At 39.0% G+C, this 25,474-nt stretch overlaps 1 protein-coding gene across 7 annotated transcripts in view; it reads right to left on the reverse strand.

Annotated features, from left to right (window-relative positions):
* Positions 1–14,241, reverse strand: part of ATRNL1 (attractin like 1) — a 488,569-nt gene extending 474,328 nt beyond the window's left edge. For 6 of the 7 annotated variants that reach the window (XR_010473420.1, XR_010473421.1, XM_065066923.1 and 3 more), the window contains exon 1: positions 13,482–14,228. Coding sequence is in view for 5 of the 7 variants with exons in the window: in XM_065066923.1 (XP_064922995.1) it covers positions 13,482–13,783 (302 nt within the window). In the remaining 2 variants the exon portion in view is untranslated. Of the gene's footprint in view, positions 1–13,481 lie in introns of all 7 variants that reach the window. The other variant, XM_005508196.3, reaches the window with a different exon arrangement.
* Between the last annotated feature and the right edge of the window lie 11,233 nt (positions 14,242–25,474).

The raw sequence follows: 25,474 nt of genomic DNA on the forward strand, positions 1-25,474 counted from the left end.
CATTAGGTGAAAAGGTTATTTCACCAACTTACTACTTATTTGTATCATTTAAAAATCCTTCTAAAAATGACTGATTGCATCCAGCCACACAAACTTCAAGAGCATATGGTACAAAGTATAAAAAACAGCAATTCCAGTGACATTCTTCCCTGCTGTTATCCTGGCATTCTTTTATTGGGAAATTTCATTTTCCTTCATTTTGCTGTAATTAAAAAAAATAAGATAAGTACAATACGTAAAGTAAGCCAATATTCCACAATTTAACAAGGTGATATATACATATATACCCATCATATATTAAAAAAAAATTGCAGGATAAACATTTCATCACCTATATATGAAAGATGTACTACCGTCATACACACATAATTTGAAGAGTCTGACTCTCCCTTCCATTATATAAGTTTCCTGAAGTTTACCTTCAAATTAACAAGCCCTAAAGAGATTAATTACATCATCTTGAGACTATAACAATTGAGAGTCAGGCCTGCAGTTTAACTGCAAGTGCAAAATTATGAACAGTATTACTATTCCTTGTTATATCATAAATATAAGTTTAATAGAAATTAAATTTAGAACTAAGAAATAAAATTGTATTATTAATATTTAATATTAAATTATGTGGAATATTAAAATTTTATCCTACAACTATTGCTAAGTCCATTAATAATTTCTGATGATGTGTAAGTTGTCTCTAAAAACAAGAAATGCTTCCCAAAATCCTATTTTACGGATGTGCTCAAATTCCACCTGTTAATACAACACTCCTGACTTAGCACAGAGTGACCTCCTTAGGGAGATTTTCAAATCCTACCTCAAGCAAAGACTCCTTCAAGTACGTGGAACCTCTGAACCGTGTTCATTATCCACACAGCTCCTGAAAATTACTTTCTGAAGAAGTCTATTTTCTCCTCCCAAAACTTCAACATGATTAATTAGACGAGCAAATACAGAGTATATCTGATACGCAGACATCGCACATATCCACACAGCTACGCAATTTTCTCTTTGCTGCCTCATTGAGTAACTTAGGAGTCATAAAGTATACATGCACATAAAATCTTAAAGAACCACACGGACCAATCTGGACTCAGTAAAATTCAACAATAGGGGAAAAACAAACAAACAAAACCACAAACAAATAAAACAAAAAACACACACACAAGAAATATCCCTCTGACATTCTTAAGGACAGAGAGTATCTTCCAAAACTCTCATACCTGTTATGAAAAAGTCCACCCCGTCATGAAAAAAAATCAACTCTTAAGATGCAGAGCAGCAAGCAGGCTGGATATACGCAGCCTGTAACCCAAGTTACCATTGAAATCTAGTACAGAGATGCCTTGAACAATATTACTACCTTATGCTGTTGAGCACATGCACAAACAGAATCATGTAAAGCTAGTATGTATTAGCCAGAATATGCAACTTTTTCTTCAATGCAACATCCATACATACAAACCCGCTAACCTCAGTTCCACAGTTCCCTTCAGATCCACAGTTTTCAGGCTTCCAGACATTCCATCCCAATTTTTAAAAGCATTTTCCACTTTTATACAGAAGCAATGACAAGATCTTTTAGACTCGAACATCTTAACTGAAAGGCAATTATATCCTACCAAGAGGAACATAACAAAGAGCGGAGAATTCAATGAGGATGATCTGCTGTCCTTAAGAACAGAAACAACCACAAGATAAAGGGATCCTCTCATTTAAACCTTATCATCTGATTATGTATATTTCATAAATACACAAGATACTGAAGATGAACTTGCATAATGCGCTATCTTGTAGGTTGACATCATCCCAGAAATCCTCTTTTAAGTACTCCTGGTCTGTTAAAAAAACAAATAAAGTGAGACAAAGTTCTCACCAGGGAGGAAAACCCCATAAATTGCTGCTGCTTAAAAATGTGTAGATTTTTAGCTATAGGATACTTGAGAATTTCCTTCCTCAAACAGTGGGGTTTTCTTAATTCAAAATAGAATGCTTTCAAGTAGCACCAAAATAAATAATATGATACACTGGAGCCTAAGTGTGCACCTGCATAACTATGGGGAAAAAAAAAGAACATTTCTACTAAACATCTTGTACAGCTATACTCATACCAACATTAGCATCTGGTAGTTCTGTCATTCTCCCAGGCTTGAAGCACAATTATTTACCTCCATACCCAGTGAATAACATAAAAGCAAAAAGGAAATTGTAGATACAACATAAACTAGAATATCACACATTGCACAGTGCTTCCCTTGATCACAGAAAAACAAACTCTCAATTGTCGTATTTAAAAATAAGGAGTAAAATGAAGCATGTCATTCATCTGCTTTTGTTTTCATTAGCAGATGGAATTAAAGAGTCAAATTTATCAGAATGATAAAAAAAATAGCAACTGTGAAGAGCAACAAGTGATGTGTCAAAGAACTGTATAGCAGTCTGGAAGGAATCCCCTTAGCAGGCAAGAACTTTAACCACAGGGGTTTTTTTAAATAATAGTAGGTAAGGCTTTTGAAGATCTTCACTGAGCATGACCTCAAAGCTATAAGATAATGAGAAGGGAAAATTCAGAGAAAGATGTTCTCAAATTCCATTTCAGTGCAACACTGCAAGCCTCTAGCATTCCAAAAGAATCTAACATATGTTGGCTCTGCTTTCCAGTCCAATTGCTACTTACAAACACAGTCAATCTAAACCAGAAAACCTGCGTCTAAAATAATATTCTACTTAGGTTCAGCTGCCTGTCACCTCATGATTTTACATTAGAGAACAGACTTCAGAATGCATACAAAGCTCAAAAGCAGTAAGTGCACTTCAAGGATGTATATAAAATTGAAAATGAAGTTATCCAGCAATGTTCCTGTTAATGAATAGCTTTTGTGAGCTCAATATATTAAGCTGTGCTTTGCTTGTTGCCCCATCTCCCTTCTGCCCCCTTTGAAAACAAGACGAGAGAAGTACAAACTCAGTCCAGCTTTGACGTCCTGGCTGGAGGACACCTTTCAAGATAATTCACTACATATTCATCAACCTCTAACATATATTGACATTTATACATATGTTAACAGAAGCATCCATACCCTCACTGAATGATGTACAGTATGTGTTTGGAACATTCAGTCTAAAACATCATCACAAAACTCCTCAGCTATGTATCCTGAATATAAGCTTCATATCCTCTCCTGTACCTGATATTTTTTCTGTGACCTTTACTATGTAACATAAAAGCATGTCTATCTATACTGTATATTGGCAGAAAAAGAATGTACAATTTCAAAACAATTCAGTCTTCCTAAAATGAGGACTGAAACAGAATTAACAGAAAATTGTATAAACTCCCAAGTTCCCATTTAAAAATCAGTCACTTATTTGTTATTATTATTACCTTAGACAACCACACAGCTTCAGGTTTCCTACATGTAAAACAGCTCAAAAAAATAAGTGCCTATTTCTCAAGGCCATTGTGGCTACCTAGTGTTTAAATAAGACATCCTGACACAAAGTACGATACAGTTGTGTAGAGGCAAGTAGTTCCTTGAATATAGATATGGTTCCCCCCCACTAAAACTAAAATCGTATAAGCAATTTGCAAATTAAAGGCTCTAGAAAAATTGTATCATTTTGATTTTAAAACAGATGCCCACAGATTATTCCTACAAAGTGCTACACTTTTAAAAGTTTTAAATAAAAATATTCTGGATTTAATACTTATATCAACATTAGGTTTAGGAAACATCTGCAAAAATATTTTCTAAGACAGCTGTCTTAATGTGACATTACAGCTGTGCACACAAGTGCAAATTCGTATGTTTTCAAAAGCAGTCATTTGTCCAGTATTTGTCATTTTTTCAAGAACACCCTGGAGCTCCTGTTCAATGTTTTAAGTTACCCATTAGAAAAGTCTCAGTTGACTTAAGAAGCAAACAGAACAGATCTGCTGATACGAGAGAACTACAGCACACAGCTTAATTTAATAACAGCAGCTCTGTGATACTTCCTATGAAACACACGGTTCATTTTGCTCTTCCCCATTACTGCTTTGGTACATCTTGCATATACCAGAAACACATCTGATTATCAAGTATCCTCCAAAGTACATTGGTAAACTGTGTCTGCACACACAAACATGAATTATTTTGCATTTGTCTTGGTTTAATTGTTTTGATTTTTTTTTTTGTGAGAAGCAGGTATTTTCACACACATACACACTCTAGATTCAGGAAAGAACTGAGTGAAAACTATCCTACAGTTTGATTACTCAGCATTTCACTTTTACTAATAAAGCTGGAACTATCAAGTACTCCTTTATATGTCAGGTACTAAAGTTTCAATGAGTTTTGGAAGCTGAGAAGAAAATTAACCTTAGCATATTTTATTCACCACTACTATCCATTACAAAAAGAAAAGTATTTTAAACTGCAGCATGACTAGCAAAATATTTTTCTGGTTAATTTATCTCTGTCCTTGGATTTGGGGCAAGGGCGGCAATCAATGGAGCACATCTGTCTTGTTCCACGATACCCAATTGTTTATTTGCACCTTGAACAGAAAGTTTCCACAAAGCTCACCAGAGTATTTAAAGACATTACTAACGGCAGCTCTCCCCCCAGGCTTTTGATCAAAATCACTGCACCTCACACTTAACTGCCACAACTGGTAACATAGATAGTTAAGATCTGGTCCTTTTGTAATACTTCTGATTGTTCTTCAGTCCCAGCTCCTGTATCCCAGCAGTTACATGACACACTCAACATGATCCACTTTTTCATTGAAAACACATTATTAGCCTTCAAGGTAACAGAGAACAAGCTGAAAACTCAAAAACATGAGAATAAACGCCTATCTATGCATAAAAGTGCATGTCTGTAATAAAAACCTACATTTAAAGACTCTGAATCCAGACTCACAATTCTGTAACAACATATTGCAATCATCCTGCAAATGCACAATGCATGGTCCTTTGATACCGATGTAAGATTGTAATGACAAATATAGACCAGTGTATTCACACAAGTAAAGCAGCAAGTCTTCAAAGTATCTGTTAAGTATTACAGTGTATCACAATATTTGTTTATAAGATTTAATTCAACACTGGGAGTCCGGTCTTCAAGGGGGGTTAACTTCTGAAATAAAATTTAATCAGTGACTTGGACAACGTACAATTTTTTCAAGAATTCTCTTAAATAAGAGAATAATTTATTCCTCAAGTATTTGGCAATGATACAGACTGCCTGCAAGCTTTAGATTCATCTGATCTAATGAGGAAGTAATTTTACTCTGAAACATAAGGCATAGTCTGGACAACGGGACTTTGTACTACTGTATTTATCACCTTCTAGGAAGAAATATTCTAAAACCTTACTTAGCTCATTAGCTGTCCCTCATCGTTACAATCATGGGTCACCTCAAGTCTTTAACCTTACAGGAAGTGTTATTTCCTTTTTACAGATGAGACACCGAAGCACATAAATTAAGGAAGAAATCCATAGGAAAATGTAGACGCTGAGTGTCATTTTATGTGTCTGCATCCAATCTTTAAGTACTTCAGTACTTGTTCCATTGCCAGGTAAACCTAGAATATCCTGGTTTCAAAATTCCCTACATAAATTATGATTCTCAGGTACATGCTGCTTAAAACTTGTAAATATTCTACTGCTAACTTGTTTCTAAACACGAGAAAACTAGATATTTTGCCATCATATGGCAGTAGTAGCACATTTCCACCCTTAGCTAAGAAATGTAAAATACTGATTCAAACAGAACCTGGAATCCATTTCCTCTAGATAAGTGACATGAGCTGTAAATTTGGGCAGAGACTTTACAGTTAATTGAGTTTTTGCCAAATGCTGTTACTTTAACCAAGTTTCAGATGTTTACCCTAGAATATTCAATAGAATTGCTGGCTAAATTACTTTCCAGAGGTCTAAAAGGTTTAGGTTTTTCTGTCTGCAGGAGACGTCAAACTCAGTTCTCACACCTTGTGAATGAACACTAAGCAACAACACTGAGCTCAGCGCTGCCGCTTCTCTACAGGGTCTTACTCCACACAGAGTTCTGAAATTAATGCAACTCTTACATGTACTCAATGGGTTTTTAGTAATATATACGGCAACCTATAATACTAGTTTGAAGATTCCTGCTACTCATCCACCTCACACAAAAACATTTGCTCACAGTTTACTAATATTCCTTTATTACCATTAAACGCTGCAGTTCACTGGAGTGCCCACCTTTTCAGGTATCATCATCATCATTTATTTCTCTTCACAGCAACTTTGTAGCATGTTTTATAAGACTGGACTATACAGCTAATAATTTCCATGGACACTGACAGATAATTATTCTTCAATACTGCATGAGTTATTCAATGCATTTTTTTAGTTGTCTATATAGTAGTGTTTTAAAGTAAGGTTCTTTTCACCAGCACTCTGGTTAGCATGTGTAAAAATATCCCAAAGATATTCCTGCAACATCTTTATTACATCCTACCTTTTCATACATTTTCATACAATTAAATCAATTTCTAGTGCAGTGTTATATAAAACTACTCACAGTCATTTTTAAAAGATGACACAAAATATGGTAATGCCTTCCAAAATTCAATCATCATGCTTTTTTTTTCATTAAAGGAAGAGATACACTAGGATGAGACTATTTATTTGCCAAATTAAATTTCGTACATAATAAATATTAAATGCTATAACCTGTACAGGCATTTATGCATCATTTATGGATAGATTTAAACATACATTCAACACCACTGAGGTTTTTTCATACCCATAGCAACAGCAGCCAGCCTTTGGTGCTGTCTGTAGGCCTGACAGGGTCATCAGCCATCTGTTCCCACACTTATTTGCTTAAGTAACGAACAGCTCAGTCTGCAAACAAACTAAACTCCAGAATCCACAAGCCCTTTGCTTAACTTGCGTTTGGATTCAATCCTATAGATGGTCTCAGACTTACATACAGGAAGGGACTCTGTATGTTCTTAATTATATGTTGCTTGGAAGGAAGAGGGGTGTTTTTTTTTGAAAAGAGAATTGCTCCATTCCAAACACATACATGTTTGCAGCACCACCGTTAAATATCACCCCAATTAGAAGAGACCATGTTCAGTTTACAGACTAGTTTGAGAAAAGCAGGGCCACGCATCAATCACTTGGTACTGAGGATGCAGCAGCTCTGAAGAGACGTGAGGCAGAAAATAATGGACTGAGCTGCCAGCACAGGGCTCAGATTCACAATGTTCTCTGCAGCCACGCACAGCGGGACACGGAGCAGCAGGGGAGAGGTTGTTCTGCTTCTACAGGTCACCAGTACCACCATTACCGATAAACAAGTGTCTAGCTCTGGCATTTATTGCTCAGGAATGCAACAGGGAAGGCTGAAAACCAAGAGAGCAATTAAGGATGGAAAAACTTGGTTTATCTTGAGACAACTCAAGGGACACACCACCTCCATTCTCAGTGAGGACAAGGTGACAGTATTTTCACCTACACAGGAATATAAGCCTGACATACTGATGACTCTGCAATGAAGGCATGACTGGAAACACAAGAAAACAGGGCAACTCAGCGAGACAAAATGCGGTAGGGTAGATTTTCTAGAATAGGGGGATTAAGCATTTGGTTTTGCTGGTTATAAAAAACAGTGAGGATAACTAATTGATGGGAGAATTTTGGAAGCCTGTAATAGACTTTCAGCACTGGATGTGTTTTCAGACATGTACAGATGCTTTTCTAAAGCATGTGCAACTCCAACAGGAATTAGAGCCCGCATAAGGCAAGGGTTAAGAACAGCTAACCAGAGAGTCCATCTCTCGCCTTGTCTATGAAAACCCATAGAAGTAATATAAATGGTGTACTGGTAGACTATGGTAGTGTTAGGTTAATGGTTGGATTCCATCTTAAGGGTCTTTTCCAACCTAAATGATTCCACATAGAAAGTATTAAACAACCACAAAAAATACACTTAAAAAAACCCAATTTTTTAAACTTTTCAGAAAGATTTCTTTCCTTTCAAAAAACACTTCTCAGTGCAGGCTGTTTAGCTCGTCAGAGGGGTTTAGGATGCTCGTATAGCTCATGCTTCTACATTTCAAAAAATATTTTAATAAATATATTCCTTATGAATTCAAAATCTATCATATGAACTATCACTGTATTTTAAAATTTTTTATAGAGAGAGAATTACTCACATTGGAAGAAATATTTTTCAAAGAATCACTACCAAAATCAATTTAAATAAAGGTCACATTTTATAATAATAAAATCATAATAAATGATCTCTTCACTACTTTAATTATATCGACATTCAAGCATTGACTTCTGAAAAGACAATTTGCAGGTGTAAAAATCTCACAATTCCATTGATGTCAATAAGAATACTTATGCATATGTCTTGAATCAGATACGGGCCACGCTGATGACAAAGGTAGTTTTGCCACTGACAGCCTGTATAATAGAAGTTGCATCAGTTTAATGGGAATGTTGTTTTACATTAAAGTTAAGGCAAACTAAGTCTGTCCCATTTCTAAAACAGACAATTTTATTATCCCATCCACACCTGCTCATTCCTGCTACCAGGACACTTAGGCAAACGGAGTAACATAAGGAAACTGAGCTGGCTTTTAAAAAGTTGGCTTGGGAGATGGGGAGAGATGTTCCTGTTGATACTTTTCAAATTTCCACAGGAATATTAATACTTACATAAGCTGCAGAAAGATGTAACCAAAGAGAAGCGTGAGGGATAATGTCACCCCTTTTCACAACAGCATGAACTTCAAATGGCTACAGATAAAATTAACCTCATTTTAAAGATCATTTCTTATACAACAATACTGGTTTTCTTAAACTACCATTTAAGGACACTTTCCTTGCACAAGTCATTCTGCTGACAGCAGAATTCAGAGTTTCGGATACAGATATGGATTTTGCCTGGAATAATAAAATTTGACACCCTTTTAAGCTTTCAGTTGTGAAGTTTCTTGTATTTCGAAATTGTTTTGTCCATGAAGAAAGCCGAATCTTTATAGCAGCTTTAGAAATTAAGGAGAACATGCAGGAGGTAATTTAGAAGTATAGTAAGAACATCTGGAGATAAGGTCTAATAATCCAGCAGATCAGTTGGCTCTTACTCTCTCCATAACAACCAGGTATCCAGGAGCAGGCAAAGCAGATTAACTGAAGCATAGGTATTCAAAGGTGCTCACCTATCCTGTACAGTCTGCTTCGTTACATATGCTAATCAGGACAAGTTATCAAATAAAAAATTATAATAATTTGAAGATAAAATCTACTTTTTTTTTTTTTAAGACAGCATTTTAGAGATTGGATATTTCCAGTCATTCAGGTACTCAAAAACTTAAAAGAAGGGCAGTTTCATGCATTTTTTCCCCAATGCTCTTCTGCATGCCAGTGTACAAATCGGAGCTAGAAAAGAGGTAACTTTTTGCTCCAACCTGAAGGAAACTGTTGGTGGTAGGTTGTTTTTTTTTTTCTTTTTCTTCTACGAAGCCATTCTGTGAGTAGCAAAACGAATGAAAACTGTTTTCCTGTACTGCTGCATCTCAAGATTGATTGACTTTGACATCTGAATACATAGAAGCCATGACTGCAGTGTTTCCTGCAGTTGGGCCACTCATGTATTTTCTCCCTGAATTCTCTGAGCCTCAAAACACAACCGATTTGGACAGCCTCTCCCTCCTGCCCAAACATCATGAAAACTGTGACTGATCAACAAATACAAAGGCATAGGATAAGATAGAAAGAGTGGCAGATGCAACGTGAAAAGTTTCATTTCCTTAATAAATCAATCTGTTAGAATAAAACTGGACATTGTGCTTTTTAAGTCTGTGGTTTTGTTCACCTCTTGGGAATTGTGCTGTTTGAAGTTCCCCACTATAAAAACAGAACCTGCTCACCCTTTGGCTTTCTTATCTTTCACCTGTCTCCCACAGGCAGGCAGACAGATGGCTTTCCCCCTCCCTTTTTATAACAACACCACCACCACTTCAAGAGAGAAGTCAGAAGTGCATTCAAATATTCATCCTGAACAGAGAGTAAATAATTTTCTTGCCAGACAGAGACGAGGCCTAGATGATTCTAAAAAGTGACTGAGATGGATGTGAATGCAATGCAGTAAGAATAACAACACTTCCAACTGTATAACGAGTTACCACATGCTTTATAATACAAGGAGTAAAGACACAAGTTGATAAACAAGAGTAATAAAAGAGAACTAGAGAAGCTTTTTTCCCATTTCCTCCCCATCCACCCTTCTTTCATCCAGTCCAGAGCAACATTTGCAAATTAGTCTGCTTACTCACTAATTCTTCTAGAAAGAAAAAGCAAAGTTGCCATAGTTTGTCAGTTGACACTTGTTTACTAATATTGATTGATTATTTATGTCTCTCTGCTATGTTGTTATTTCTCAGTCTAGAAAGAAAAAGTCAAAAATACTACACACCTCTCATCAAAGTATTAACGGACCCAAGTTACACCTAGGTAGATTATCTCTCTTATGATGATGTTTCTGATGCTTTCTAATGCAAGTCATTCGGTCCCAGAAGAGCAAAAATAACCACACTTCACTTACATAAAGAAAAATAAAGACCCTTTTGTTTTCAAGTGGTTTAAGCCTGCCCTTAGAAATCTGACTCCTTAAATAATCTAGTGACAGAAAGCTGGCTTTACACATGTCTGATTTAGGTCATTAGAAGTTCAATTTTAATCTTGCATAATAGAGACGCACCTAGGCACTTTTAACTGCTCAAACTTTGAAGCAATGTGTTTGGAATCAGGTTCTGCTAACATTTGTATAGATCCTATCTACAACCCATAAATTAATAGTTAATACAGTTGTAATAACCAAACACACTTCTCAGTCTTCATGTCATTCTGAAACATGCTTCACAGTAACTCTTACTGACAGAAGCAACTGCTGCAGGAGTGATATACATCCAATATAAAGACAAATTAAAGCTCCACTGCTGCACAAGTCCAGTCATGGCTGCTGGTGTATAAAGCAGATACTCGAGCTCCACAGACAACCAGAAACAACATGCAAATGTTTCACAATAATAAATCAAGCCATCAATTGCCACAGAAGTCAGAAACATCTTAATCACCCCACCATAAGGCAGACTAACATTTTCCAGCTCTTCAGTGGAAACAGGTAGATTTGATTCATCGCCCATTCAACACCCATCTGAATTTTCAGGATTCAAAATACAACTACTCCGTTGCTGCTTGCATTGTAACACACATTAACATATTTCATGCCATCCCCAACGCACAGGGCTTAAAGCTTTCGATCTTAGAATGCTTCTTTTCATTGCAGAGTATATTTTACTTCTAAGAATAAAGGTCACAGATGAGATATCAAATATACCATCGTGAAAATGTCCTCAGTAAAAATATGGGTATCTGCGGGGGAAAAAAAAAAAAAAAAAAGTCGTAGAAACAGCTTGCTCCCGTGATAAAAATCATAATGCAAGCATCACTGTCATTTCCAAAGATAAGCATGAAATAATACAGAGGAGTTAATAGGAAATCTGTTTCGATTTCACTAAAACTCCTAGCGGCACATCAATTAACCATTGTGTTAGTTTAGCTCAGATGAGGTGCCCGTTCAACATTCAAGCAGAACTTCCTCTAGGTGGGGATGGATTATTAACTTTCTACCAGAAGTGAAAAACGTAACCACCGTGCCTCCGCACCCAGCAAATACAATCGAGGTAAAGAACCGTAAACGTTTAACAGATAATCAAGGAAATACCTTCAAGGGCTAGATAATGGCTCCAGTAACCATTCAGAGAATATACTCATTCACAACAAGCTTTGAAATTTAAGAAATGAAAATTTGCTTCAGCCCTTGCAGCTTTAGGGTCTGTTTGTGAGTGGCATCAAGACAAAGGATACAAGTAATCTCTTTAAAGCAAGGAAATAATAGCTCTGCAAGCCTGTCTCCTGCAGGTCATCACACACAAAGCAGATTCACCTGGGCCTCCTGACTCTCAATCACCGAGCAATTAGCCCCTTGTGCCATAGCACAGGGCAGGACAAGCCCAAAATCTTCAATACCTACAGGCAACAAATTACCAACTTTAAAAATCTTGTTACCAAGTTCATATGTAGATAAGAGGCATAATACTTGCCTTGTATTATCTTTATATCTCAGTTATAATCTCACTGATGGAATAACTCATCAGATAATATCAGAGAATTGTTTCTTTCTCTGCAGCATGCACATCACTTCAGCCAACATGTCTGACTCCCAGCTACTCAACTTCCCAAAATAACAAGTTACTGGATTTACGTTTTGTTTATTTAGGGATGAGTGACCTCGGATTAAATATTTAAAAGAGATGTAAACTATATAGCTTAATTTTAGTAGTTCAAAGAGAAAAGCGAACTTAAACGCCATTTAAAACAGACAACTATTGATCCTTTTACCCAATAAAGTACTTCCCAAAGATAGAATTTGAATTCTGTAAGACACAGCCTCACCAATACGTTGTTATTAGCTAGATATTAGAACATTTTACAGCTGTATGTGTCAATATACTTAATAGAGTTCCGGCTTTTAAGGGGTGTTTTACAAGGGAATGAAATGAGATGTCCTGTCCAAGGTTATATAGCGAAATAACAGCAAACGTTTATTCTTCACAGGCAGTCTTTACACTGATACCAAAAGGGGCGTGGGGAGAAGTGACAGCCCTATAAATTAAGTCTTCTTTTCCAGGCCGTATAGAAAAGCAACTATCAGGCTGCGCTTCCTTCCCACCGATAAGTATCACACCCACTTTTGAGAACGTGAAGGTAGTTTTAACTTCACTGACCACTCACTTCTTTGCTAAAATGTTATTGTTTCACGTTCATCACTCGCACCTCTCCTGCAAGCCTTGTTGTGAGTGATGTACATTTCACCAAGCTATATTTATGTTATCTTGGATCTGCCTGACCCAATGTCTGCTTAACTGAAACACTCAAAAGAAAGGAACGAGCAAAACACTTTCACTCTCCAGAAGGAAAAAGTCATTCAAATCCACTAGAAACTTGGGCTCTCTGGACAGCTCTGTGAAGTGCACATGTCATTTCCATTACACTTCCCGAAGGGACAGCAGGGACACAGCTTTAGGCCGATCTCTCCCTGCCTCTCAGTTCCCATCAAGTTGAGCAGCCTATTTTCAGCAGCAAGTCAGCGGGTACAATTTTCCACCGGAGGACTGCACCCTGTGTGCTGAGAGGAAGGGGCCATGAGGTGGAGGAGCCTATTTCATCCTCAATTTGTGCAACGTACTTCCACCACATATGAACAAAATCATACCAGACACGTGAAAAAAAATATAGAGATAGATAAGATAGATATAGAAATTGATATAGATATACCACACAACAGCCAGGCACATGAAACAAGAAAATGGTATAACAGGGAGGAAAAAAAAAAAAAAAAAAGGAGAATTGTAATAAGCAGAGACTTACTTGAACCTGCCCTGGCAATGTTGGCACTGGTCTCCCACCCAGCCCTGGTCGCAGACACAGGTGGAATTGACACAATGACCCGAGAAGCAGGAGATTTTGTCGCAGGACTTGGACTGGGACACCTGGGCGTAGAGGGCCAGGTACAAGAAGCCGTAGAAGAGCAGCCAGCTGTTCACATCCAGGAGCGAGGAGAAGCAGCAGCAGCAGGAGGAAGGGAAAGGTCTCCAGGCGCCCAGAGGCGCGGGGGCAGCTCCCGCTCTCCCGGCAGCGCTGCCCGGGTCCATCTTCGCCGCGGGGGCCATGGGCCGAGGAGCGGCGGGCAGCGATGGCAGCGCCGCCCGCGCACCCCGGGCAGGGGCAGCGTCCCCCGAGGAGAAACAATCCAGCCAGGGAGATTCAAACCCCCCGCTTCCTTCTCGTCGGCCTCTCCTCCCTCCCGACCCCAGCGCTGCCTCCTCCGCGCCCCGTCACTCCCGAGGGGAAGCCCGGCAGCCCTCAGCCATCCACCCCTTCTCTTCGTCGTCCTCCTCAGGGCTCATTGCTCCCGTCTTCTTCCATGGAGGAGGAGGAGAGCTGCTTCTTGACCTTGTGTTTCCTCCTCACCAGATATGCCCCCCACCGGCGTGTGCGCACATACACACACACCACCCTCCACCATGTAGCCCCCGACTCCCCCTTCTTCTTTGTAGTGCCTGTGTCCGCGGCTCTCACGCTCACTCTCACACACACGCAGGCGGCAGCGGGAGGAGCGCGAGGAGGCGGGGGCCACTGCCGCCCTCTCGCCAGTCGGATGGGAAGTGAAGGCGGCCGGGCCGCGAAGCCGCTACGGCATCCCGCACCAGCGGGAAGAGGGGGACGCGGCGGGGAGGAGAGGGCTGAGGAGTCTTTATCCCCGCTCCGTTATTAACCCAACGGGGGAAAGAATCGAGGGGAGGGTTAACAGCCCCTCCGCGTTCCAGCTGACAGCTTCCAAGCAGCCATTTTTAAAGGCTAATTGTAATCTCTCAGAGCCGCCCGCTCGCTCTAACGCCCCCCGTCCGTTTGGATCCGTCCCTCTGCCCGTCCCCCAGCGGCTGAGGCGGGGGGGTCACCGGCCCGGCCTGGCCGGCGACGCGGGGAGGGCGGCGAACGCTCCTGCGCTCCGCCCGGAGCGGGGAAGGTACAGCCGGGAGAACCGCACACCGGCAGCTCGCACGCCTCTCCCACCGCTGCGCCCAGCGACGGCAACCTGCGCTCTGAGCTTCCGCACACAGCGCTCCCGCCCACACATAAAACAAAAAAACAAACCCCATGCGGGGGGAGATGATACAGCACCGGGCCCACCCGCCGCACCAGCCGGCGGAGCGCTGCAGCCGCCCGCAGCTCGGGGGCCCTTCGAAAGGGGAGGCGGGCGGTGAATCCCCCGCCCCAGCACCCGTTAGCGGGGGTCGGCGGAGCCCCCGGCCGGGCGCTGCTGCGGGGAGAGCGGCCCGAGGCGCTGGGGTGTCCCGGGCTGCTCCCTTCAGCCCTTCTCTACAGGAGCCGGGCCGCTTTTTGCCTCAGGTCCTGCGAAGTTCAGAGGAGGTTTCCTATGGACTACATCTTAACGCTAGAAGAGATGCTGCAGCCTGTTCTGAAATCATTACCCTCCTAAGATTTACCCCTTCTTCTCATTTCTCGGTTCATATCAAGACGTTGCCCTCCATTTACAGCCTGATGAGCGGTAACAAAAGTTCAAAGCTTTGTAAACTGAGCACTACAAAAGTAATCATTGTTATAGAGTTGCCTAAAATGTCCTTTTTTTTTTTTTGTCAAAACGTGCCACGCACATCCCATCCTTTTCAACTTAGTTATAACCCGTTTTCATGCTTCGATTTTTTTTCAAGAAAAAATAATGAGTCTTGATGTCAAAGAAAGAAGAAAATAACAACAATCATACCCTCTGAAAGTTTCTCCAACACTGAAACTGAGAATTTATGACATGAAGTCTCTATTCCAAGAAGATAAAGAAAAGGCATTTAATCTCATCTCCCGATACCATCTCAAAACAGATAAATCCAAAGTGACCCATGTTAGAGTCTGAAATCAGATCCAAATTGACCCTTCTCCAGAGTCTATCATTCTTACCCTTGGAGTGCATAAGAACTGTTGGGTTTTGGTTTAACCTGTTTTCCCAGGCATCCCATTAAACCCTACCTGAATTGAATTAATTAATAAAAAAAAAAAAGTACATCAGCCCTACAGTAAGGAGCACAATAATATCCAGCAGTGTCCATAGAGGATATGGGAATCCAACCAAGATCAGGATGGCAAAGCTAAGCACAATACAAACTCTTAAGGAGTCTGCAGTCTTTATGGAGGGAATACCTGAAAGTGTGTGGAGATAACAGAGGTGAAAGGTCATTTGTCCAGTTCCATTCCAGAGGGTGTCAGGAGGCCCTGGAGCTGAGCTCAATCTGGGAGTCTGTACATTGTCCTCCTAACAGAGCTGAGATAATTTCATTGTTCTGGATCAGACACAATCCTCAGCTATTAGACAACTCTTTGTATGTGTTTTGTAATGAATTGGGGAGTTCGTGCAAAGAGCGGAAATGGAAATTGTGTTGCTGCTTTATATTTTATGAAAAAAAGCTGAGGCTGAAGCCTTTGTCAAACAGTCTGCTAATTGTACAATACTACATGTGATCAAGGCTGCTGAACAACTGTCCTCTGTTAAATAACATTATGAGACCAGAAATGCAGTTAATACGAGATTATAGTCCAAGACACAAAGTCGGTTCAGGACTACTCTTTGAGCAATGGTTTTGCTTACCATGGCAGGGAGACACATTCCTCCTCCAACTTCCCAATTCTGATATACCAACCAAAAACATTCTAACGCCAGCACTATCTTTTTTTTTGTCAGACTGAAGGAAGATTTTGCTTCAAATCTACAGAAGTCAGCAGTGTGCATCATTTGCCCATTAAATGCCAACTTTCTTATTTGGTAACGAATGCAAAAAAATAATAATAAATTACACTGGGTGAGCTTAAACAGCTTTTTTTAGGTAATTCTCTGAAGCTGCGTGAAAAACAAAAATAGGCCATCAGAAAATGGCTAGGATGGTTATAAGCAGAGGAGAGAATATGATGGTAGTACTTTTAGTGCATAAAGAATCATAACCCAAAACCTAAACACAACTGCAAAGGTTTCTGGATTTAAAATAGCAAGGAAGAAACATTGGACAGCTATTTGCTGGCTGAAAGCTATGACAATGAAGAAATGCAAACCTTTTGGCTGCTGTATGTCCTGTCACTGCAGCAGATATTTCATATCCCTAGGAAATGAATGGTGTGCAAATGCCAATATTGGTTCTCTTCTATGCTGATTTGATGGGATATTTTTGGTGTCAGATGAAGTTAACAGATCCGGCTGAGAGAAGTCAGATCTGCCAATCCTTTCATCATTACATGCATATCTGTAAGTTCCACTTTTCTTGGAAGTGTAACATTTTACACCTTTCATCCTTTCGGTTCTTGACACAGAAATCACACTTTTGAAGGACTAATGTACTAAAATGCCTTGGGTAGAATCTACAACTTAGAAGCATTTGAATAACTTAGCAAAAGTTTTAAGTTACTGTATAAAAACAGACAGATTACAGACTAGGGTAGTGATGTAGAAGCTTAGGTGAACAAAACCTTCCAAGAAAACACCCATTGTAGTAGGAAAGCAAACAAACAAACAAAAAGGTCAAGTATAAAGGCTTCTTGGCTACTGCTATCAAAACCCAAACACTAGTATACATTTGTGTTCACTCTGCAAAACAGCTTAAAGTTTATTTTAAGACCTATATGATTGCTGCTGCAGAGCAGAGTGGATAAAGGGAAACAACTCTCAGACTTCTTAGGTTCCTCAGAATTTTGGCAAGACCCTGAGGACAAGAATATAACAGAATCCATCCCCTCTTCCATGCCCACCCCCCTCACCCCCCCACCCCTCCCTGCTCTGCTGGCCCTCTCCTACAGCCTGGTATCAGTCACACCTTGGTGCAGACAACACCATTCCTTGAGGATGCTCAGTCCTATTTAGGGTATCTAGTGCAGACACATCTTTGCAGTGATGTTAAGAAGAACAATGTAACTAGCTGAACAGAAGAGGAAGCAAAAAAAAGATTATGGTTGACCTCTTTGCAAGGGTATTAAGAGAAACAAATGTTTTCCATGCCCTTTCCCTTCTCCTTGGGACAGTCATTACCAGACTCATAAAGTTAAAAGGGGCCGAGCTCCGCACTGCTTCTGGGCAGGGATATATAGGTTGGAGTTGGGTTTATGACATTTGGTACAACTAGCATGTAGGCTGCTGCAGTGGGGGAATAGCTACAGAGTGATTTTATACGCTTTCAAGAGCCATTCTAGCTTAACGCATCAGAGCAATGTATAGCCTTTCTGGTGTGCACTTTACAGGCTTCGTACTGAACTTTGCAAGTGTAACTTGGGTGTAACTTGGTTTTCTTCCCAAATACGCACACACCGCTTTGATGGAGGATGACATAAGACTTTTTTTTCCTAAATCCCATGATAATTTTTCATTGGGTGACACTGAGTCACCTGAGCCATTCCATGTAACTATTTCTGATATTATGAAAACCATCAACCTCTTCCATGAGGTAAAAGAAATTTATCCCTACTCAGCAGATTCCAGTGCTAACAGAATACTGTGTGTTACAATTTTCTGTTCGTGTTTGTCTTATCTGGTAAGTCAACTCTTGGGAGGCATCAATTTGATAAGATTAAAAATAGAAGACTTCCCTTGCCTACTCTTCTTTTTATAATTTCTTTAATTTAGAAAAGTTCACTGAAGATTCACTGGCAGCCTTCTAAAATTAAACCTTGATAGAAAATCTTGCCTGTGCATACGTTTTGCTACAGCGATAAGTCGTGTGTGTCACCATCATCTCCAATAATATTGGCAAGCGAACTGCAGTACAATGAACACTGTAAATGCTGTAGGCAGTTTACAGAACTCATGAAGAACTACAAAACAAAGGAGGGGGATATTAATGTTTATGTTATTTTATCAAAAGCCAATATCTGGAGAAAAAAAAGTTAGGGTCAGTTCTATATTTTTAATGCATGTGCATAAGCCAAAGTGTAAAATATATTATATGAAGAAAGAGTCAGACTTTTACTAAAATACTTGTTCCTTTGTAGATTTTTGTTGTCAGGAAAAAGAAAAAATAATTACATTTTTACACCCTGGAAGACTTTGGATCAAGAATAACACGATAAATTACAAGTTGGCTTCAGGTCCAAAAGTGAAAAATGAAAGAGATTTCAGAAAAACAAAGAGACGAGACAAAACAAAGTGCTCTCAGCACTGACAGTGACATTGTTATTATTTGAAACACCCGTCTCCTTCCAAATACAAGGTTACTGAACCAGGAAATAAAGTCATGTTATGCTTTTTATGTACTTTCTGTACACATACTAAAAATTAAATAGCCAAGCTATACCTGATAGCCTTGCCATCTATGACAGAATGAATCTGCTGACATTGATCTTGACTTAGTTTGATACTTTGAGGGTTTTTTTAATCAATTTTTACATGTCTTTCCGCTGAATAGATATGTAATTGGATGCCATGCCAAAACCTTGATGCATCCTGCAATCTATTACAAATTATCTGGAAAACACTGGCATTTTCCACTGCAAAGATCCCTTCTGGTGAGGATTTTCTGCATATTTTTTCTGCTGCATTTCATTTTCACTGCTGTTCCTTCTGGAGTTTTTCACAATCCTGCTTAATCTTGACTAAGCTAGGGCATTTTTTCCTTGTCAGCAAAGCTCTGTCTCGCAATTCAACCTTTCTTACACATCATTAGTAGGTATCCTGAATTTATCCAATACCCTTAATGATCCCAAAGGGACAGAGCTATTAGACTTTTTCTAGCTGAGAAAGCATTTACTTGGAGTTATTTTCTCTCATTCATTTCTAAATCAGGAAATGATCTTTAGGATTCATACCACTGCTGCCTTTATTTCTGCATTTGTTCTTTTTATTGATAAATTTCAGCAAAATGCTGAAAAATTTATTTGATGGTAGTGAAATTCCATTGACCTCACTAGGATTACACCCCTCCTTCAGAATTTGGCAGAGGTTTCCACATTTTTCTGGATAAGGCTGGTTTGCCGAATTATGTCAAAAAAACCCACAAACAAAACCAAAAATAAACAAACTAAAACAACAACAACAAAATCACAACCAACCAAAAAAAAAAAAGGCGAGGAAAATGTTGGACAACTGTTGAATCAACAGTACAATCAGCATTTTGATTAATAACATTTCTATCTTTATATCACACTTCAGCTCCTCTGGAGTGATATTATATAGTCTTAGTGATTCTATTTCAATATAATCTCCTGTTGATTTCTTACTCTTATTTAAAAAAAACATTTTAATAATGGCTACAGTAGTAACCTCTGTAATGCTTAATTTCTCAATATTTTGTTTGAACACTATAAGGAAGAAAAATTTGCTTTTCCTAAAATCCCATTTTCCTTTCCAGTTACTACTTTTGGAGCCTAGTGAATTTTTCTGTTAGTTCTCTTTTACGTATTTTTAAAAATTACTCTTTCTTTTCTCAATTCATACTTGAGTAGTTGTGCCATTAAACTTTGGAAAGTGATACTTGCAAAAAAATGGAAAAGCAATTACATCAAATAGGTTGCAACAAGGGTAATGAAACAATGATTGTACAAGGCATAATGGAATAAAGGAATAAAATGATGCTCTTTTTTGCCCTTTGATTTGCATAAAATTGGCAAAAATTAGAGGCTATGCGTGCATTGACCCCTGTCTTGTCTACTATACAGATGTCGAAAAAAGAATTGAGTAGATTAAATTCTTCCCTCCGTATTAATGTCGAAACAGATATTATATGCCAGGAATGTAACTGGCATATTGTATTAATTCAATGAAATTGTTTTCAGTAACTTGAACAAATAATTCTCGTGTAGAAATATAATATTTTGACAAGCACACAAGTGATTATTTAATTAGCTTAAGACATTAATTTTCCTGAAGATATGAAGTAATACCTTCCATATCTGCATTTTGAAATAATGATAGAAGTAATCACTATTAAAAATTATCTTATTTCCCTGAAGTAACAAGTTTCACACATACAAAAGAGCAAAACATCCTCACATGTGGCATCTCCTGGGTGTGTACTTGCGCACTGGTGTTCCTGCAGGTGTGAAATGAGTGAGGCTGAAGAAGCTACGAGCAGAGATGCTGCTCTTGTCTGTGCCCTGAGTGCGGTGGCACAGGGGTAAAGGATCAGACCGTGCCGGGAGGACTGGCCAGCTGTCTGCTGAGAAAAACCTTTGTGCCAGCCTGATGAGCTGCTTTCCATGGGCAAAGCTTTGAACTGGTTTTAAAAGGCATCGGTGAAAAAAATTCTGCGGGTTTTATCTCCTCCCCTTCTCAGGGTGTGAGTTGTGCATTTGTGTGGTCAGAGCCAAGCAGGGAGGAGTGAGAGAAAAGAAAGGAAAAAAACTGCAAGAAGAAAGGGAGAATGTGAAGTTGAGCCATCAAACATCGAATCATAGAATCATTTCGGTTGGAAGAGACCCTTAAGATCATCAAGTCCAGCCATAACCTAATTCTAGCGCTAAACCATAACCCTAAGAGTCTCATCTACACGTCTTTTAAACACCTCCAGGGATGGTGACTCAGCAACTGCTCTGGGCAGCCTGTTCTGCTGCTTCACAACCCTTTCCGTGAAAAAATGTTTCCTAATATCCAATATAAACCTCCCCTGGTGCAACTTGAGGCCATTTCCTCTTGTCCTATCACTTGCAAGTCAGGAGAAGAGACCAACCCCCCCCTGCTACAACCTCCTTTCTGAAGCACAGATCCACAAGCACTGTAGGCTGAGATGTAAGTGCCAGACCTTATGTTATTATAATACCCCAGTGTGACCCAAATGGCACCGCAGAGGTGTGGCTGGGTAAACAGCAACACTGGGATGTAGTTATGGAAGGGCATAGCAAATTCTAGAAGAAAAGCCATAGGAAAAGTCAGGTGTTGTGGCTTGTAAAGGGCGTATTTACTTCTCCCAAAGTCTAGGAAAAAGGAACAGGAGGATATGTTGAATACCAATTGACATACGGGACAGAAAAAGAATAAGGTGCACATAATGACAGGTTTAAACCAAAGATTTTCTGATCAGGAGGCTTTTTCAATATGGCAACTGTTGGAGGTGTCCGAGAGACAGAATCTGGAAAGGCCCACATGGCAGGACCTGGTGGTGAGGTGGGAGTACAACTATCTGAGAATCTGTTTGAAAAAGCAGTAAGGCAGACCACAAACTGTCTATTCAATTCTTCAAATGTGCTAGGGACCGCTTTTTCTTTTATGAAGTGGAGGAAATTACACAGAAACTAGCTATTTTAGATTTAATTCAAATTCTTTAGGAGGAAATTGTTGAGAATCTTAAAGTGGAAGTTAATTCAAGTGAAAAAGATCATAAAAATGATAAGTCTTCCATTCTTCCTTTAAATTGCAAATAACAAAATAAGGGTAATGGACTTCAAATAGCTCAGGGAAATGCAAGTATCTGAGAAGCGATAAGGAAAAAAGGAATGCAAGAGATAAAGGCACAACAGCAAATTATCCTAACATTGAGAAAAGATTAGAAGTACATCAAAAATTAACATGATTGCATCAAGAGCTCTTTCACTATCTGAAAATCTAAAATAAAATAATGAAAAATAGAAAAAAGGACACATATATAATGATAAGAGTAAAGCAATAGAACAAGCAAGCCAGAATAAAATAAAAGATGCCGAAGCACAGAATGACTCACAAGTGGCATAATAATATTAATATTCAGTTCAAATGGGACAGATGTGTGCTTGAAATAGTAATAACTCCTATAGTGCTTTGTATCAGAAGACTGGTTTCCACAAGGACTATACCACATTACAACGGCTTGCCAGTCGTTTTTGATCAGTTTTCCTCTCCAAATTCTCATTCTGATGGGGTACTTCTTCAAGTCCTCTAAGAGCAATTTCACAAAACTGAAGCCAAGATGGTGGAGCTGCATTTTCTCAGGTGCTTTTCCCAGCCATGTTGACTTCAGCTGTCCACCGTCATTACAAAACAAGGCCTACATCCGGCCCTCTGAAATTATTCCATGTATCACAGTTTACTTCTGTCAGAGTTGCACATGATCATACTAGTTATTAAAATGTCATTCAGAACAAGGTTATGAAATACATTTTTTTATTACATCTCCTGGAATGGATCTGTGGTTTCATCATTGCCAAGAAATGTTATTACCTGTGCATCAGTATCAAGACCGAGAACCCATAATCAAAAGTAACACTCTGCATGGGTTATACCACTAACTACAAATAATTTTGTTATGCCATAAAGGCAAATAGCTTCAGGCTCTAAGAAGTCTGAGAGCTGGAAGGTTTAATGAAATCTCATGGAAAAATTTTTGATGCAATGTATTCTTATTTCACAACACTCTTTTACATGGCAGTATAATTAAGTTTACTGTATGTCGTGCTTCTGTATTTTCTCCCTTTCCCTTGCTTTTCTAGACTATGGGAAGATTGCTTTGTTGTTTACCAAAAAAAACAAAGTGAGAAAAATCATAATTTGGGCTGAGCAACTTTCCATCCATTTCAATAATTCAAATGTCTAATTACATCAAGAAAAATAATTTGTCATAAACTTTGTCTACATCATTTACTGACTGAGGAGCTACCATAATGTAAGGCAAGTTATAAAGTTTTAACTTGATGTTAACTTAAAGCTTTAAGAGAATGAATTGATCTTACCTCTTTGCTTTCCTTGTTGTTTGCTTTTGGTTTTGTTTTTTTAGTTCACATACAATTAACTACATACACACCTTATTCTATAATAGAAGCTGCCCATAGAAAGAAGAAAGATCCTGGTATTACTTCCCTAGCTGAAAGGGACTGTGTCCAGTAAGGCCCCAAATATGCCTCAATTAAAAACACTGTTTGATGTCCAGAGTTGTGTATGAACACCTGCCAAATATAAAATGAATGCCAATTTTATAAATAACAGGCATCACAGGGGTTTTCTGTAATTTGGGCAAAAATCAATGCCCACATCTCTCTGAAGAATGTCAGAAAATTATACCAGCAGAACAACAGTATGTCATGTGTAGGGTAGGTTTAGATCCTGAGCTTTCACAAGTTTATATGGTCTACAATTGAAGAGAATAAACTCAGGAATTACAGTTTGGGCCTCAAGGGAAAAGTAATTTATGTGCCTTTGATGCCTGTTTGCTGCATAACTAGAAGAAAACACTGGTAGTAGAGTTAGCTACCTATAGGAAAGAAGGCAGAAACATCTTTGTGGGGTGATGGTAGCAGTTCACACCTGAGGACTTCTAACCAGCAAAGTATCATGTGGTTCAGCACTGGGTAACTCTGAGCAGTTGTTGCTGTCTTCACCTTCAGGAGTAGCATAAAAACAGAGGGGATGAAATGAATGTCGGAGAAAAAAATTATCTTCATGTTTAGTGACCTCAAAAGGAAGGTGAATATCAAGAAGCAAGACCTTATCTGAGCATGGAAATGCCATGACGTTGATTTTAGTGTGCATTCACCCAAATCTGTGAAATGCTTGAGCTTGGTTAGTCTACTCCCAAGATAGGGACTTTCATACACAAAATTGATTTGCAAACCCTAACAGTAAAAACATTAATTTAAGAAATTACTTCCTCTCATTTGTGTCTTTCTTGATTACCCATCTGGGATCAAGAATCACGTAAGAGAATCCTCCTCCATGTTCAAGTATTTGGGTCAAAAGTTAAGATGTGATTATGTGCTGGACAGCAAGAGGATAGCTCTGGGGAAAAACAAAAAAATAAAAGGAAACTTTGTGAAAAACCATTCTGGAGGGAAGAATGTATGTAAACAGATGAATATGTCATTTGAACTCTGGGCAAAACCAGAGCTCGCACTCCCCCAACCTCCAAAATAAGCTGGTGTTGCGTATTTGATCCTTTTCTTGCCTGATGACTGCTCTCTGGCCTTACTTCCAAATCTTTTGGTGTTGTGTCTATGCTGAGGTACCACACTACGTTTTCATTCAAGGGCTGTTTTTCATGTACCTGTGCCAGAGGACATCTGCATTATGGAGCAAGACTAGAATAGTCCCTAAATTAAGGGAGGAAGAGGGAGGGAAGGCAAAAGGGTCTGTCGCAGTCTCTATTAGGGTAGCTGATTTTCATATCTGCAGAGAAATATAAGCGTAAGTCAGATGACTTGTCAAGGGAAATATGATTGAATTATCTCTATGGCCCAGCTGAAAGGTGAAATGATGAGCAACCTGGAATTAAATTAAAAACCTAAACCCATTAAAGTATTCAGATTTCCCAGTCTAAGATAAAAGTGAAAACCTTTGAAATTAAGCAGTCTTCCTACCCTTATCTCAAGCTGAAGACGCTGCTGCTTTGGATAACACAAAGGGAGCCAGACTGGATTATTGCTCATTTGAACACTGGTTTTCAAATGCATCATATTTTCCTCAAGAAATGAACATTATTCATTTCAGCTTAGACTGGATATCAAAGTAGCTGTAGGAAAGGACACAAAATAAATTACCATCCATCCTTTGATCCCAACACACTCCCACTGCTCCGCTTCCCCACTCCAGAGAACAATGTGAAGGGACCAAATCTCTTCCTTATTCTCAGCACAATGCTGCACATCCTGAGTCTTTCAAAGCTCATGCCTTTTCTGAAGAATATCTATATTCTTAATAAATTTGAAACTCTGCATAAGATTTCCTCAAATGCCAGTTTTCTCACATGTTCTGTCCCTTGCCTTCAAAGTAATTGCTCTTAAAATGTAATTGATGAGTCCCACCTTGTCTGGCTTGAAGAGACAAACAAATAGTTCTTAAGGAATTGAAGTCTATTCATCCATTCCTTCACAAGGAAGTACATTTCTGTTCAGAACTGCTCCATTCTTATGTGCAA

The sequence above is a fragment of the Columba livia genome, chromosome 6 (genome assembly GCF_036013475.1).
Source record: "Columba livia isolate bColLiv1 breed racing homer chromosome 6, bColLiv1.pat.W.v2, whole genome shotgun sequence".
Lineage (NCBI taxonomy): Eukaryota > Metazoa > Chordata > Aves > Columbiformes > Columbidae > Columba > Columba livia.